This window comes from Tympanuchus pallidicinctus, unplaced genomic scaffold (assembly GCF_026119805.1).
Source record: "Tympanuchus pallidicinctus isolate F22 unplaced genomic scaffold, pur_lepc_1.0 scaffold3, whole genome shotgun sequence".
Lineage (NCBI taxonomy): Eukaryota > Metazoa > Chordata > Aves > Galliformes > Phasianidae > Tympanuchus > Tympanuchus pallidicinctus.
In genome coordinates, this window is record NW_026294747.1 from 40,166,031 (window position 1) to 40,183,739 (window position 17,709).

The following is a 17,709-nucleotide window of genomic DNA, read 5'->3' on the forward strand; positions in this document are numbered from 1 at the left end:
TCTCTATATCCTTCTAAACTAACTTTGATTTGTTTCTGAAGAGGAATAAAAGTGAAATGAGTATCGTTATAAGAAGGTATGCATTCAGTAGTGGAAAACAAATGATTTACAGTTGACATCCTCTGTTACCATAAGCAATGTAAACACTGAACGTAACCACACAAGTGGTATCTTTATTTCACAAGATTAAAGATACAGTACAAAATGAATCTGTACATCTTTCTATTAACAGAATTTGTTTACACAATTATATTACATTTGACCAGCCTTTATACTGATTTTAAATACAAAATAAATTTACAAAAGTCCTACAAGACTCTTTAAAGAACTGCAGCCGATAAAAACAAAGGACTATTTGAGGGGGGAATCCTATGCCATATGCATTTCCAGTAGTTCTCAAACCAAACTAAGTTTTGTTTAGTTTAATATTCTCTGAAACAAAAATAAAATTTCAGTTTATTGTTGCCTATCTAAAAATAAAGCAACTTGCAAAGGTGACTATGACCCCCTGTAATATAATCCTTAAAGGCCAAAACTAGCATAAAGTAGGTGGAAACTAAATAATGCATAGTCTTAAAAGTCCTTTCACAACCCACAATTTAATGCTCTTCTCCAAGAAGAATATTTGATAGTTCTTCTTTTTTTTATTATTTTTTTATTTTTTAAACTTTTAAGTTTAATAAGAGAGCTGATGTTTCATGGAAGATGACTAAGAAGTAAATAAAGTTTGCTTCAGGAGTCTCACTGGGATATTTATATCAAAGGTTTTACCTGCACTTAGATTCTCCTACAACAGACATACAAAGCAAGGAAAATTGTTTTGATAGATTAAGCCCTGGGGCAAATCTCAAAGGGAAGAAGTAGAATTTTAGTTTTCTCAACAGTTTCATGTTATTTTCAGACTGCAAGAACAGCTGAAGCAGCTGATGTGCTTACTTAACATTGCAGGTGTAGAAAAATATTTCACACCACATCTTTCCACTGTTTTCTTGCATACAGAACTCCCACTGACAATAGTTACTGTTCTTTATAGTTGTTATTTTCCCTTCAGGGAGAAAACAGCAGGTGTCTGGGAAGGCCAGAGCATGCCTATTTGACCTAAGTCATCACAAAGAATACAGTTTTTCCATTCAAAAAACACTTCAGATAAGTAAAAATGCTTATCTTAAAATTAAGTATCCCTTCTAAAATAATTCTGCATACAAGCTATAGGACAACCAAAAGGGAAGAGCACTTCACCGCAAACAACTGAGCAATCCAATTCCTCAGGGAAAAAAGCAGTTTGACAAACCAAGCACACAAGAAACATATTGCTAGTAAGAGTTAAACACATTTCTCTCAAAATGCAAGTTTCAGAGTAGAGTAGCAAGGGATTGTCTCAGAAGCTGAAGTGATGTTGTATGACAAATGGTTTAGAAAATGTATTCATTTCTTTAATCCCTGAGTTAACTTGCTATTACTCCTGGTAAGTACTTCATTACTACTACCACTTCACTCAAATGAATGTCATCTGAAAAAAGTTAGTGGTAGCAATTTGGTAGAAAGCAGGGAAAAAAGCAGAAAGACTTCCTTATTGCTTCTTCAAAAAGCAGTTCTGTAAAATGGAATAATTCGCTGATCTCCAGCCATTTTCTTCCGCTGATTTCTTAGCTGTAAAAATGCATCAGTTCAGTGAAAAGCTAGCTGTAAGACTGTCACATAGCAACAATGATGAGAGAGTCTCATGCAAACAGAGCTTTTAGAATTTAGTTCTAGCAGATAAAAACAACAAAAACATTTTAATAAAGCATTAACAAAATTATTAAACATCCTAAAAGATCAACGAATCAGTGATAGTTAACTGGAAAACATTTCCCATATAAACTTTAATTTATTCATGCTGAGCTAGAAAAGAACTATTAGGTGACAGAGGCAAAAAGAAAGAGGTCAGAAGAAGTGCTCAGAAGTCACAGGTACCTCAGAAATGCAACTGGGGAGTGTTGTACATTCCAGACTCTACGTTTCAGTTCAATACTGTTCCAACTGATAATGATGAAAAAGACTGAAACAAAAACATTCCTCTGCCACATGCTGCAACCCTCCATCAAACTACAACAATGGATTTGTCTCCACATAACCAGAAGAAACATTTTCAAGTACTGAGAAGCTCTACCTCTATTTTAATACCTCTATTTTAATATTAAGTCATCCATGGCGTTTCAGTTCACAGAATAGCATCTTTCTTTCCCTCTCTCCCAAACTACAGATATATTATGCAACAATTGCATTAAGTATAAAAACAGATCAAAGTCTATGCCAATGCACTGAAGCTGCCAACGCACTGAAAAAAGTATATGAAAGAAAGCTCTTAACCCTTTGAATGAAGTAGATTTTGTCAGAGAGAAGCTAAAGCCTTATCTTTGTATTTCATTCTACTTTAAGACAGGACAGCATATTCAGGAGTTTAAATGCTAGCACAGAAATAGGTACTTAACTGATTTGCCAAGAGCACAAACATCTGTATTTGTTACACCTATGATACTGTTTTCCAACCTCATACTCTGAAATTGTAGTTCAATGACAAACTGTCACTAGCTTCTTGCAGTCTAAAAACATATGCCCACAGGTCATACATACTCTCTATACTCCAAAAAAGGCCAACACTAACTTGGTGGTGTCAAGAGTCAATAACATTAGCTGTCTTCAGATTTTGGTACAGGGATCCTCAGGTTGTACAGCTACTCAAACTGGCTGACTTTCTTATGTATGCCCAGTACAAAAAGGGTGCAGGCCACTGCTGTGATTTAACACAGGATTTTTTAATCAGTTAACTGAACTTGTAGCATCACTGGCTTAAATCCACACCTTTCTGTAGAAAGTACATGCCTTTGGGACCCTTCTATTTTTTTGCTGCAGATGCATTAAACAGATGCACATAAGATACTACACTTCATCTGCAAGAGGATCTTCTTACAGTGCAGATAACAAGAAGCATTGTTGGAAATAAAATACAAGATTTTCTCTACTTAAAACCAGGAAGGCATATGGTTCTGTTCTTTCTTCAGTGCCCACACTAACTCTGCTGCTTTCTGCAATGTAAATAGACTTGGCATGTCTGTAACAACAAGGTTACACTATTTAAAGATATTACTAACTTTTCTTTACATTACTAAGGATTGCAAGTTAAGAGGCTCCAAAAAACTTTTTAGAAGGATGTGAGATCCGGGCCTGCACAGTTTGCAACTAATTAGTTTTACAAACCCTATCTATTTCAACTCTCCTCCTGGGCTATATACTAACTGTTGACAACTGTCTACTTTGATGATAATGAGGAAAAATACTGGAAAAAAAAAAAGCACAAATGCAATTACATATTTGCTGGTTTAGTTTTACAGAACTTATAAATAATCCAGATTAAATCATTCAAGACAGCATAGAAGACCAAAGAGTAAGAAATCAATCAAATAAGGATTGTAGAAATACTTGAGGTGGAGATCAGAATATGAATTCATAGAGCTCCAACTGTTTTGGACTTCAAATATAGTTCAGCTTCTTGGAATGAAACTGGCCATAAATTCATTATTTTTATAGGGCAGCTGCTATCAGACAGGCAAAAATCTTCTAATGCTAGCCTTCTCTCTCTCTTTCTCTCTAAGATGAAAAGGACTCAGAATAAAGAGAAACTAGATACAGCAGGCAACATTTTTTGTAGTAGCACACTTGTGTTTCCATGAAAAAAGCCATAGTGTTATTCCATTGGCACTGAAATAACATTCAAATCAGTTTCAGAAGAAATTTCTTATCCCTGAAAAAAGGCATCATTCTAAGCAGCTTTCATACTTTAATCCTTATTAACTTCTCTGTGCCTCTTTTATGGAAGGGACCATTAATCTGAAGTCCTAAATCACAATGAAATTTGTTCTTCTTGGAAAAATCCAGTTCTTTTACCGAGGCCCTTGCTGTTATTGTGGTGGTTGATGCTCTGGAGGTGGTGGTTCTTGTTGAGGCACAGCTGGTCGTAGTCCTGCTGGTCTGGGAATTGCCTGATGTTGCCTTTGTCTATAAGCTATAATTGTTCCCAGAAGCAAGGTGATGATGGTCATAAGGTAGAGGTCCCACTCAGGCCCAAGCAGCTGGTCCATATCAATATGTGAGAAGACTTCCCTTAACTAAGAAAGAAGTCCATATTATCACGTCAGAGAACAAGAACAGGAAGACGTTTTATATTTGACTTCTAATATTTTTAATGTACAAGCTATTGAAGTTTTAGAACTGCTACTCTTCCCCTCTATTTCTGAGAATGAAAAATAATAATTACAATGTCATCCTCAATTTTCAGGAGTTAAATGCCAATAAAAGCAATGCTCTGTAGAAGGAGCTATTTCCAAAAATACTGTTCCTGACACACAGCAAATACAAAAAATTTAAATTATGTGCCCTGTTCTTATATTAGTTGTCTTGAAGAGAGGGGCACAAATGCTACATACAAAGAGGAAATGAACTCAGTCCAGCCAAATAGGGAAGCATCTGCAGACTATCGTGAAAAATGGAACATTAAGGTCAAGGATAATTAAGTTATATGACACTGAGATTCATGTAGATAACTTACAGGGAAGTTACCAGCCAAAACACTTCATTGTTAGTCATGTGAACTGCCTTTCTATCAGACTATGACTTGCATAAGCTGTAGCCAACATAATCATGTTCTCCTACAGTGACATTGTTTGTACTAGAGCCATTGTTAATGAACTTATTGACTGTAGATCTAAAACTTTGAATGCCAGTGTTCTGTGTAGTAGCTTCTGTGAGCTCTGATTATTTGCTCAATTGATTTTAAAAGTTTCAGTTGTTCACTCTTGAAAGTTCCAGACTACTGATTTCCAGTCTTACCTGGATTGCTTGAAATCAAATTTGCTCTAAGAGGAAATAGCTTTCCTATCATTTGAATTTATCAAGTAATCCAAAAGATAGTAAGATCTCAGAATACTGAAGAATATTTCAGATAGTATATGGAGAAAAATCGCCTAAACTCAATTTCATCATTAAGCAGAAACTCTGTATGATAACTGAACTGCCAAATATAAGCAAACATGACTTAAGTGGGACTGTTACAACTGAATATAAAACAGCAAAAGAATTGGGGCTACAAAAAAAAAAAAAATAACCCAAAACACTCTCTTTTCTGTTAAGCAGTCAATGTAACAGGTGGTCAGTTTTAACATCAGACGCTTGGCTAGAAGCAGTCAAATAGGTTTGGGATATTCTCTTCAAGGGAAGAATAGCACTGAACAGCACTGACTAGGCTCTTCTCGGTTTCCCACTATTGCACAGATAAGAACTGCAGCTTCTACAACTTTAAAAGACAACATCAAAAAAGAAAAATTTACTTTAAGGCTCATATGAGACTTCTGCTCAAACAAGGTATCTATTCTTTTAAAAGATTGAGTTGTAAACATTTCTCTTTTTAATTCTACTTACATTGATTTCTCGTATATACTGCATAGAGTATATCACTCCAAGCTTGCAAAGAGCTAGGAAGACTGGAACCTGGGCATCTGGGCTTGCTTCAGCAGCCATATCATAGAATCGTTTCGCAAGATGAATATCCTACAATTACAAAGATACAAAAATCAGTTCTAAAGAACTCAAGAAGTTATAAGATCTAGAGCTTTTTCTACATGAAAATACATGCTGTCATTTGAAAATGTTTTTTTTCTTGGTTGAGTTAAACAAAAACCATTCAAGTACAACCCCCTCCTTTTTTTTCCTGAGGGATGGTCATCTTTGAATACACAAGTAGAAGCTTACATCCAAGGATAAAGCTAGCACAATTGATGCTGGAATTGAAGCTAATAAAGAGATCAAAATTAATAAATTCAACCCATGTACTGTAAAACAAAGCCTATATTTAGACAACAACTTGAGTATACTTTATGTATGCAACACCACACCAGATGAGAAAGAGTAAGAAAACAGAAGCCATGTAGGAGTACATAGCAACAACTCCTCCCAGCTATAGTACAGCACGCCTCCCGCAGAAAGCCTGCAACTTCTAACCATTTCTGAACACATTCCAAATTAGATTCTATTTCTTATTGTAAACTGACATGCCTATGTGAGAGCAGTGTGGCAAAACATGAACATCAACAGCCAGCCAATTTTAGAGAAGCTTAAATTAGCCTTCTCTACTGAGCTAGTTGGAACAAGGTGACTGTATCATGAACAGAGGATACATGTAGCTAAATACCTTAGCTCCCCCTCAACTGCTTTCTACTTGTTAACACAGAAAAACTTAGGTTTTTTGATACACACGGAAATAAATTGATTTTTCAATGTACCTATGAACCCCAAAACAACTCGAGTACTCTTCAAGCCTGGGAAGTCTGCCTGAATTTCCTTGTTTCCTTATACTAAGACAGTATACACGAAATAAGCATACAAAGGATCCTAATCATGTATTACTTTTATTTCTAATTAGGAAGTTATTAGTTGTATTTATACATTCTTCACTCTCACTTGATAGATGAGAAAGAGCTGCAAACGCTCAAGTGTCTTAATACAAGTAAAGAACTAAGATTACACCGAATCCTAAAGAGCACCATGGAAAAGTTAACTTAAGAGACTTGATGCTGTTAAAAATAAGAATATAGTTTTCATTCTGATATGCAGACTCAAATTGGACAATATCAGTGAATACATGAATAGCAGTATGTGTGTGAAACTTCTAAAGGGGTTTAATAATTGGCTTTGAACTAGAATGAATCTCAAAGCTATTCATACAGAGCAAATACGATACAGAATCCTATCTGCAAGAAATACTGTTTATTCAGTAAGTAAATGGTGAATAATGCATAAGCTGTTTGGAAGAAGTATCATACTTATTCAGGACTATCCTGAATCAACAACAACCTGAGCTGAAGTCATGCAGCTATTAGATCATTTTTCCTAGCCCTGAATTGACTGCAATTTTAATGGTATGAATATAGGTAGAGAGAGAATAGAATTACACAACACTGCATTCAATAGCGAAAATTCCCAATTTGTTAGATATTGCAATGCTAGAAGTCAATAAAGGACCCATCCACAGCCCTCCAGTGAAAGAACAGACTTCAATGGCAGACAACATATGCTAACATCATGACTTCAGTTGAGTTATTTGAAGGAGACATTCAAAATTCAGTAGTTTCCATTCCAGGAAAGGATAACAAAATATTTCTTGACTCAAAATTCAGTCTGTCTTTTCTTAGGCTATCCTAATCCAACACTGTTCCAGTCTTTTTTGTCAATCCTAAACTCCATTCTCTCTCATCTTATGAATCTAAAATTTAGGAAACAGCAAGCGAAGAGTAGCTAGGTATTCAAAATCTCCAAGACTGGTTTAATAGATGATATTTCTTGTCTAGACATTCTCAGTGCTCACTTTCCTTATTTATATTAGCTATTTCAATTAAGGTAAGGTAGGTTGCTCAGAATTAGTATGCAAATACAAATTTCATTATTCTGACATATATAAGAGAATGTAAAGGATTCTGTACATTTTAGTTTACTTAGGGGCTGTTCAGCCTGGAGAAGAGAAGGCTTCAGGGTGACACGATAGTGGCCTTTCATTACCTAAAAGAGGGCTAGAAGAAAGAAGGGGACAGACTCTTCAGCAGGGTCCCTTGAGATAGGGCATGGGGAAACGGTTTCAAACTAAAAAAGAGGAGATTAAGACTGGGCATAAGGATGAAGTTTTTTTTTGTAAAATACACCGGAATAGGTTGCCCAGAGATGTAGCAGAAGCCCTGTCCCTAGACACAGACCGATCTTGGTGTAAATGTGTTCACTGCAGAAGAGTCGGCTTAGATGATCTTTAATGGTCCCTTCCAATTCAAAAGATTCTAAGATCTGATACATTTCTTATAGGAACTAAATGCGCTGCCTTCTTTTAGTAAAGCAAACTGCAGTCTAGGCTAATTTGAAAAGCTACATCTAACAATCACATTGTTCATATCCTCTGAAATATCAGTTCATTTGTTTTCAATATCATGGCATTTTGAAAAGAAGAGCTCCACATACTTTCAGGCACTGAGTTATAAGTAGAAGCAATCCTGTGCAGAAATAGCCTGAATCTGGAATTGATTTTAATTTCTTTCATTATATTTTGAAGTCTTGAAAACATCACAAAATTGGATGCAAATATGAGTTACCCTTTTGCCAAACTTCACAATTAAGGGCAATTTTTTTCCCTGCCTATACCTTACTTCCTCACACACAGAAGCATGAAATGGATATATTTCTGTAATTGCTAAGGGAGGCTGAACTGAGGCATACAAATTCCTGCTAAGTGACTACATAGTGGCTGAAGTCTGCTATGACTAGGGATTTTAATATTAGAAATATACCGTAATGAATCTGCCTATCAGCTTACACCTCACTCACCTGCTTGATGCCCAATCCCTTCTCATGCATGTAGCCCAGATTGAACATCGCTTGGGCACTGTGCTGCTGCTCTGATGCCAGTCGATAGTGAATAAATGCTGTTTCATAATCAACATCAGTACCAAATCCATAGAAATGGTAATCTCCAAGTTTAATTCTTGCAACTGTGTATCCTACAAAGAAACAAAAAGCATCATAAAAGATAAAACATCTAGTCAAAGTAAGTCTTTCAATTTCACATGAAGCTTCACTACAGGCTTTATGCACACTGTATAAAGTAATATTTTCTCTTTTTTTGCCTTTCTCACAACAGATTTTTAAAAGGAATACTCAGGTTTAGACAACCCTAACAGACTTCTATTTTCCAGAAAGTACTTCTCCCAGTAACCCTAACAATATTTCTATTACCAGTACAAATTGAAAACCTATGTAATTTCCATAGTCACTGAAGTAAAAAAGCTTTTCATTTATTATATGGTCATTAAGGACTAAAGAATTGTTTTTAAAACAGAAATAATGAAAACAAACTGAAGTCTCTGATAATCACTTGGTAACTGAATATTTCTAGTAAAAAAGAGCACTGTCTAAATATTTTCAGACAAAATCTTACACTCCATTTAAATCATACCTCCCCTTAAGTAAAAAGTTGACAGACTGACATTTATGTAGATGAACCTGTGTGAAGGTTAGAGAACTCTACTGAGATATATGATTATTAAACTTAGATTTGTGTATTTTACTATAGGATCACAATACTAGAGTTTAAACTCTGCTTTGTTGAACAATGCTGCATTCTTGATCACTGGTCTTTTCTTGCTTTCAATAAGGAATTACATTTCTTATAAATGATGACAAGTACCAAAATCCTCAAGATATTTTGTATCTACATTAAAAAGGTGGATCAATTAAAATATTCAAGTAAATATATATTTCTCAATTTTAATACTGCTCTATAATTTCATGTGGAATGGCAAGAGAAATGCATTCTACATTTTTTTTTTTTTTAGAATTTTTATTTTTTTTACACTTTCCAGGACTTCAGAGTGCAATATGCCTACAGTCATGAAGCAATAACTTTATGGCTGCCAGTGGAATAAAGAACAGCCACAAGCTCTTGTGGAATATGACTAATGTTGAACAAAATAGAAGCTTTTCTCCCCTTCCTTGCTTCATAAAGGAAAAAAAAAAAAAAAAGAGTGTATCTGACATCTGACGTAACTGGAATTGTTACCATACCAAACGTACCTTGAGAAGCTGCCCTATTCCAGTGAAGCAATGCTCGTGGATATGTTTCATTTTCTCCTACTATGCTAGCTTCTTCTAGAAAGGAAATCAATTTATTAAGTGAGAACCTGGTACTCTCTCTCTCTCTCTCTCTCACACACACACACACACACACACACACACACACACACACACACACACCTAGCTGCCCTCAAATACTTATATGCAGCACGTAAAAAGATTAAAAATTTAAGTGTGCTATTGCCCAAATATGATTCAGCGGGTCTGAAATCAGTAAGAAATACTTTCATTTTTATTTTTTTGTTTGTTTGTTTGTTTGTTTGTTTTTTCTACATCTCTCCCCACACACAAGTTATGAGCAAACTGTATGGTTCTACTTCAAAGGTCTCAATTTTTTTCACTTGGAGTGTGAATATCGTTTCAGGCATACTACCTTACAGTTAAAAGATTCTCTGTATGAAGTGTATTTAACAGTTTTACATTAATCTCGAATTGAGATGTAGATTTATAGATATAATAATAATTGAAATTTTAACCCAGACCAAGATGCTATGTCCCAGCTACAACTGATACCTCTGCTGTGTCAGCTTTAGCTTATGTAAAGATGAGTAACTAAAGCCCCTTTGAAAAAACACTCACTACCCTATTCTTAAATCCCAGAAGTCAAAATTTAAGTGTTCCTGACTTAAAGGTTAGAAAGCTATAGAGGTAAAAAGACTACCAATTTTCCAGTGTGAAAAGGAGGAAAGGTGACAAAAGTTCCATTGAAGCACTAACTGAACAAGATAGACCTTCAAGAATTCTAAAGTTCTACTAACAGGACTATTACCAGTGAGCTCAAAAAACCTTCTGAGAACTAGCTGGAGTCCTTACTTTGATCAAGTATGAAAGCAGCATTGCTTTGTGCAACTTCATAGCCTTGTTCTGCCAAAAGAAGATACTGAACAACAGCAGAATTTGAATCACCATCTTTATAGCTGTTGTACGCAGTCATAAGTCTTTCAGACCAGCGTCCTCGTTCACAAACATTCTTAAACAACTGCAGAGGAATAGAGAAGATGGATAAGACTGTGAGGAACTTCAGAAATTTGTATTTTACAGGAGGTAAACTTTGAACATTCAAACACCTGTTAAAAGCATTTGCATTTCACAGGAAAATCTCAATCGATAAATTCACTGCTTAAGACAGGCTTAAACCTCAAGATATAGAGTATATAGATTCCTAAGTAAATCTTGGTGTGTGAAAAACACCAAGATTCAGCTGCTTACTCAGAAATATACTGAACAAGAGCTTTTAAAAAAAATTTCCTTAAATTGTACACTTGAAACTATGTCTAAATGAAAAAAATCAGTACTTAAATACTGAAGTGTGTATTACGTTCATCTAATTTTCTTCTGAGCTAAGAAAACAAATGTCACATCACAGCAACATAAAAATTAAAGGTTTTTTTAAAGGTTTTTCTCATGAGATACAAAGCAATAATTTAACACTTTCCCTTATGATAGCCTTGGTTCTGCAGTCACCAATGCATTTTAACTATGACATATCTTAGGTAAGCTGACATAGTTATATCCAATTGTTTGCAAGTTAACATTATTGGACTTGCATTATAAGTGGATGACCTTACCTCAACAGCAGTATGACAAGAACGCATCACTCCAGTGCCAGTAGCATGCATCTGAGCCAGATTGTAAAAAGCCAGAATATGGCCACCCTGGGAGGCCAAATTAAAATATTTCAAAGCTTGTTTATAGTCTCTCTTGACTCCAATACCATCTAAAAGAAATATTAAGTCAATGCTATTCATTCCTCATAACAGGCAAAGTTGTATGAAATACAGCACAATCGCTACAAAACATTACAGAAAGGTACATAAATGAGTGGGGAGAAAGACAAATAGGAAAAAAACATAAATGCAGTCTAGTAACACTGCAGTATACAAGCAGTATATCCTCACCTTTAATGCCACCTAGTGAACAGATACTGAAATGGCAGTTGTTTATACCTGGCAAATTATTTTGATGCCACTTACTGTAATACATGGAACCCAGCTGAAGTTGTCCATCAACCCATCCCTGTTCTGCAGCCTTCTGGAAATACTTCAGAGCTAGCTCATAGTTCTGCAGGAAAATTGGATCCAGTTATTAGAGCCTTGCAATATAGCACAATTTAAATAAAGAGAGAACGTGTGTAAAATAAAACAGCTACAGGCTTAAGATATAAAAATAAGACATACAAGGCATATTCTGACTGACAAGTGAACAGGTTGCCAAGAGATGGAGATATGGGAGATATTCAAAAGATGGCTGATTGAAGATGGTCCCAAGCAACTCATTCTAAGAAGTCCTACTGCAGCATGTAGGTTGGACGATATAACTTATAGAATCACATATAATGATTGAGTTTGGCAGGAACCTCTAGAGGCCAAATGAAAGCTGGCATCCACACATAACGTTGCCACAAATAGTTATAGTTCAAAAGATTTTTTTGTGCTGTTTCAAAAGCAAGCAACTTGTTTCCTCAACTTGGAAAATTAAACTTTATAAATACCTGTTTATATAACTAAAAATATAACACTTGACAGAAAAAGAGACCTCTGTGTTGGTAATGCAATGAGGCCAAAGAACTAATTAAAAGCCTCAAGGTGTTCCTCCACTGACACAAGAGATAAAATTGGGGGCAGTTAGGGTTTGTTTTGCTTCACAAGAAAATTAAAGCTAAGTTTACAACTCCAGCAAAACTTTCACACTGCCCCACTTCTCTAACAGCTCTGGCAGTATTTTCAAACTTGTTAGAAGGAACTTAGAACATGTTTAAGAGTTGTTAACCCTTCAGTGAATTACTATTATTTTTATATTAAAAGTTTCTCCATGAAGCTTTCAGAGCAATATAATTCTCCACAAGTAAGTGTTCTACAGTACTCCTCTCTAGAGAAAGAGCTTGTAGAAAGCAAGAAGTTGCAAAATCAGCACAATCAGCTATGACTAGTGTAATACTATACTGGGATCATAATAGCAGGGTGGCAAAGTCTTTGGCTACAGCAAATGAGAACAAACCCAAATGCAGCAGCCACAGACGCAGAAATGAAGGAAAAGAGCTCAGGTAAGCAGGGATCTCCAGCAAGAGACACCCTCACCCTTCACTGTCAACCCTTAAATGAGGTCTGGGAAGGGGTGGATCTTGGCTCCACCTCTTCCAGTCAGTGAGGTGCATTGCTTGCACCTGAGCTCCCCTGGGCTGACCCTCCCTTCCCACCAGGTGCTCAACCACTGATTCAGGCCATGACTTAACATTTCCACTACATCTAGAAAGATGACCATCAAAAACTTACCACTGGAACACCTCTTCCATAGAGATAAGCCATTCCTAACCCACTCTGCCCAACTGGATTACCCTGAAGCAAAAAAATAAAATTCTGTAAAGAAAAATCAAGCCTACAACTAAATCTCTCAAATTTTGCAGCTCTTTAGTAACACAAAAACAAGCAGTGCTGAAATAGATGAAAACATGCAAAACAAATTTATTAAGCAATAGTTATTTAAGAAGAAAATAGCGTATCTGGGAAATTTTGCTCAATAGCTATGTAGGTGATTAAAACAGGAAAAAACTTTTAATGCTAGTTATGAAAGTCCACAGTGCATTTTCAAAATGTTGAACACTCACCCATAGGAAGCTAGAGCATTAATAACTTATCTTCAGTTTTTCCAAGTTTGAAGCATTCTGAATGCCATAGAAACTCCCAAACAATTAGCAAAGCTCTAAGAATCTGTCTTAAATTGAGGCAGATTGCTGGTGGTCCTGTGTTAATCACCAGCATCCCTCCTGAACTAGAAGTATGTAGAATTGTAAGTAGAATTGTAGAAGGTAATGGCGCATATCAGAAACTTTTAGTGAATGTAGCAAATTATCAAGTCAAGAGGACCAGTATCAGAACAGTCTCCAGAATCCTTGACATTCAAGATTTAGTTAAACTGCAGCCTAGGACAGGAGTAGCTGTACACATACATAAGCGTGCAAAAAGGCATTAGCAGCATTTCTGAGCTATTCAACTTCTATAGTGCAGATGCTGTATTTTTTGCAAGCAGATAATCATACCATATCAGCAGCTTTCTTGAAATACTGAAGAGCTGTTTCATTATTCTGAGGTACAACATCACTTCCTTCTGAGTACATCTGAAAGAAAAAAAGAATAAATCATTTCTGATGACTACTCAAATAAATTAATTTTCTCTGGACATCATGAAGCACTGTAGCATTAGGCAACTCTATTTATTTTATTATGGAATTCTTTATAGAACTTATACCAAAGCAGATTACATGTATTATGCTATAACTTCAGATTCAGAGGTTATATGAAGAATGAACTATCCATAAAGTTAAAAGCTTTGAGTAATAATATCCTTCACTTCTGATCCAGTGTGGAGAAACACAATTAGACAAAAAAGTCCTCTAAGATCAATGGAAGTAAAACTATACTAGCATGTAAAATACTACTTGAAAACAAGAATTGGTTGCTAGGCCCTGTTCCTAGCCTAATTCAATTCAAGCATTTATTAGATATGTATTCAAACAGCCCTGAAAGCAGGAAACTGCAATCTCTTAGATCAGGTGCCTTGATAAGCACGCTATACTCTTTTTTTTCATGAGTTTTTTAATCTCCAGTGCAGTGAGAACCTCAAGAAGGTAAGCCAGAGCTACTGCACACTGCTGCCTAATCTTACAGGGTACTCACATGGAATAATAAGGATTTAGCTCCTCATACAGAGTAAAGGTAGCTGATAATCTAGATCTCAGGCAAGTGACCTGAATACCTTTCTAAGGAGAAAGGTGTTCACACCACAAATAGCAGCTTCTCAGTCCAATTTAAATTTAAGAAGGAAATAAGTCTCAGGAAACGGATATAAAGGTCCACTCTGCAGACAGATTCAGGCTTTGATACAAATCTACTGGAAACTAATTTAGATACCTCAGTTTCCAATACAGAATAAGAAATTTTTTTTTTTTTTTTTTCCTTCCTGGAATAAACATTTGCTACACCACAGTTAACTATCTAGACACCCATTTCCTATTTTTAAAGGTCTAGTTCAAGCACTTTTCACTAAAAGCAAACCTTCCAAAAGTGAAAGAAATAGAAAACAGACTAGACATAATAAACTGCTACTCTCAGTTTAAAACTAGCAAAGTTGAAGCTTCCAGCATTCCAGTTTGAGACTACACAAAATCAGGAGATAGGAAATACTATTATTCTACTGAAACAGACAATTGTCTTATTTTTGAGTGTTCAATATTTACCTTTCCTAGAAAGGCCATGGCATGTGAGTTGCCAGCATTAGCTGCTTGATTGAAGTACTCAAATGCGCGCTGGAGAAAGGAAAACAAGTATTTTAGTTACCTTGATATATGATCTGAGTCTTTTCTTGCAAAATATAGCACAAGTGCAATTGTCAGGCTTGCAGGTTCTTCTGAGCAAAAGGCTTATCAATCCTGCCTTATTTAATGGAGCTCCCTATATAAAATCTCAGTACTGAGCAGCAATCCTACTCAGTGTATTCCAATAGGCAGAGAAAAAACTGCTACTGAACACAAGCTATACAGGTATATAAGCTTGGGTATACTCATTCTGACCACTGAACATATTCTTTAAACTCTTACAGATGAGCCATTTTTAAGGTGGTTGCTGTTACATAATGTGTGGTCAGTAGCAGAGTCTGAAATAATCCTCAGAACAGCACACTCAGCTCTCTAGTTTTTCAGTATGTATTTTCAGAAGATAGTTATTTTAACTTCCTCAAGCAATAGGTAGGCTAGCTTACGACAGCAGAAGTTTTGCTTTCTAAACAGATTTATTAACTGTAGTATTTCAGTCACATCATTTTGGCTACTGAAGTGCTCTACTCTTCAAATTCATGTGAGTTAGAATATAATTGCTAATGTATACACAGTCCACCATGAAGATCCTACTACATATGCAGAAACTCAGCCAGTTGCAGATAACATTTAGTGGAAAAACTCATCTTTGTATTTTTACTTCCTCATTTCTAAGACTAGTATTAAGCTAACTGTATTAAACACAAAATTAAATTTTACTGAAGACATTAAATACCTTATGGCAAATAAGAGTTCTGCTTGATTGTGTTCTTAGGTACACTATTTCCACCCCACCTTTATAACTGTAATACACATTGGAGATACACAGAAAGGCTACCTGATGATTTTGCTCTACTCCTCTTCCCCCATGCAAGTGCAATTGTCCAAGACCAACCTAAAAATAAAGGGCACAATACAAATAAATCACTTTTCCTTAGAAAATTTACTTTCTTAGAAACACAGATAACACAAAGACAGAATACAAAACCCATTTCCTCCATATTATGTTAAGAGAAGTGGAGAATTAATGGAGAATAATAAAAAGTGACTGTCCTAGATAAAAAAAAAAAAAATAGACTGTTCATTTCAATTCTACACAATTCTTAAGTCTTAGTTGAGAGTTAAATTAAGACAGTTGGCCTGCAGTGTTCTCCCCTCAATCTTTGTTACACATAGAAGAGGTCCAGCTGGCACCATGCAGAAATATTACAAAAACAAAGCAGTAAGAAACTGAGGCTCTTTCACAAGGCCAGTTCTTTTGATCAAGACTTCCCTTACAACATGTAAAACTATTCTTAAACTAGTCTGATTGGTTTCCATGAACTCCAATATCATCTTCTCTAAGATACAGAAGTGATAATATTTTGGATTTATTTTTCCACAGATATTTGCTTTTCTTTAAGTCCAATCTTAAGCATGCTAAAATATAAGCTCCTTCTCACAAAAGATAATCGGGAAATGTCAATCAACCTGATTGCTGAGAAATACTGAGAGATATTAGAGCTTTAGCTTTCTAAAACTTTTCATACAATCCCCCCACACTCCTGCAAAATATCAAATGAACTTAAGTTTTACCTGCGCTTGTACATCTCCTTTCTCTGCTACAAACTGGTAATACTGAATCAAGTCTTCTTCCAGCATTCCACTTGCCATTCCTGGATTTTCTACTTCATCTGCTAAGCGAATCCGCTGAACCACAGTTCCACCAGTCAATGAAATATCACTAGCAACTAGAAAACACACTTGTAAAACTTTCAGGCAGCTTTTCTCAATACAAATACTGTACTGCAACTTTGAGTAACCAACAGAGATCCAGTTTTTTTTTTTAAAATAGAGGTAAAAAAAAAAAACAACAAAACCTTACAATTCAGAATCAAACTGATAACTTACAAGTGTAAAAATATAATTCTCTAATGCTGACAAAAGGAGACTTTCTAGGTATTTCTATATCATTCAAAAACATTAGTTGAGTAAAAAGTGCTTTTACCGTGATTAGCTACAAGTCGATAGTGAGTGAGAGCAGATTCACAGCTTTGCAGGACTCCTATCCCAGCCCAGTAACGGTAACCCTAAGAAGAAAACAAAGATGGCGCTCATTTCACAACTCAGCACCTGCCACATTACAAACAAAAGTTTTCACATTACTGGAACAAGTTTTGACAAGACAACAGGCTAAAAGAAAGTCATGAGACAATTCCAAAACCATTAAAAGCAATTGACTGATACCATTCAAAAGGCTAAGTGTATCCAATAAACAGCAGGTATTACTCCAGGACAAACTTACAGGTGAACACCTAAACATCTTTCCACTTAAATGCAATATGTTTTCTCTTAAATCTCAACATCATTTGAAACTGCATCTTCTGCAAAGATCTTTGGCTTTCACTATTCTTATCAGCTTAGAACAACTAAGGCAGATATCATTTTGCTTTAAGTGAAAAGGGATATATACTTGGTTCATTTAAATCCACAGTGGCACACAGCTTACAGTGAGCAGATTTTTCCTTACACGAAGGAAGAATAATAAGAAATGCATGCATATAAAAACTTAACTGGGAGATTTTACTTACCAAGATCATATGGGCTATCAGATTTCCTCCTAAAGCTCCAAATGTGTAGTAGACCAGGGCCTTAACAAATAAAAATATCACTGATTATATAAACATCTCCCTCCAAGATAAAAAGAAAACACACAG

The 17,709-nt window shown here is 35.6% G+C and overlaps 1 protein-coding gene across 1 annotated transcript in view; it reads right to left on the bottom strand.

The window, feature by feature from the left end:
• Positions 1-153: 153 nt before the first annotated feature.
• The window catches only part of SEL1L (SEL1L adaptor subunit of ERAD E3 ubiquitin ligase), a 31,263-nt gene continuing 13,707 nt past the window's right edge, over positions 154-17,709 (bottom strand). The window contains exons 8-21 of the mRNA XM_052693491.1: positions 17,584-17,643; positions 17,001-17,082; positions 16,589-16,743; positions 15,852-15,908; positions 14,939-15,007; positions 13,742-13,819; positions 12,978-13,040; positions 11,679-11,766; positions 11,274-11,422; positions 10,519-10,684; positions 9,646-9,720; positions 8,401-8,573; positions 5,458-5,586; positions 154-4,148 (exon numbers count right to left, since the gene is read on the bottom strand). Of these exons, the coding sequence (XP_052549451.1) occupies positions 3,942-4,148; positions 5,458-5,586; positions 8,401-8,573; positions 9,646-9,720; positions 10,519-10,684; positions 11,274-11,422; positions 11,679-11,766; positions 12,978-13,040; positions 13,742-13,819; positions 14,939-15,007; positions 15,852-15,908; positions 16,589-16,743; positions 17,001-17,082; positions 17,584-17,643 (1,551 nt within the window). The 3' untranslated portion in view covers positions 154-3,941. The remainder of the gene's footprint in view (positions 4,149-5,457; positions 5,587-8,400; positions 8,574-9,645; positions 9,721-10,518; positions 10,685-11,273; positions 11,423-11,678; positions 11,767-12,977; positions 13,041-13,741; positions 13,820-14,938; positions 15,008-15,851; positions 15,909-16,588; positions 16,744-17,000; positions 17,083-17,583; positions 17,644-17,709) is intronic.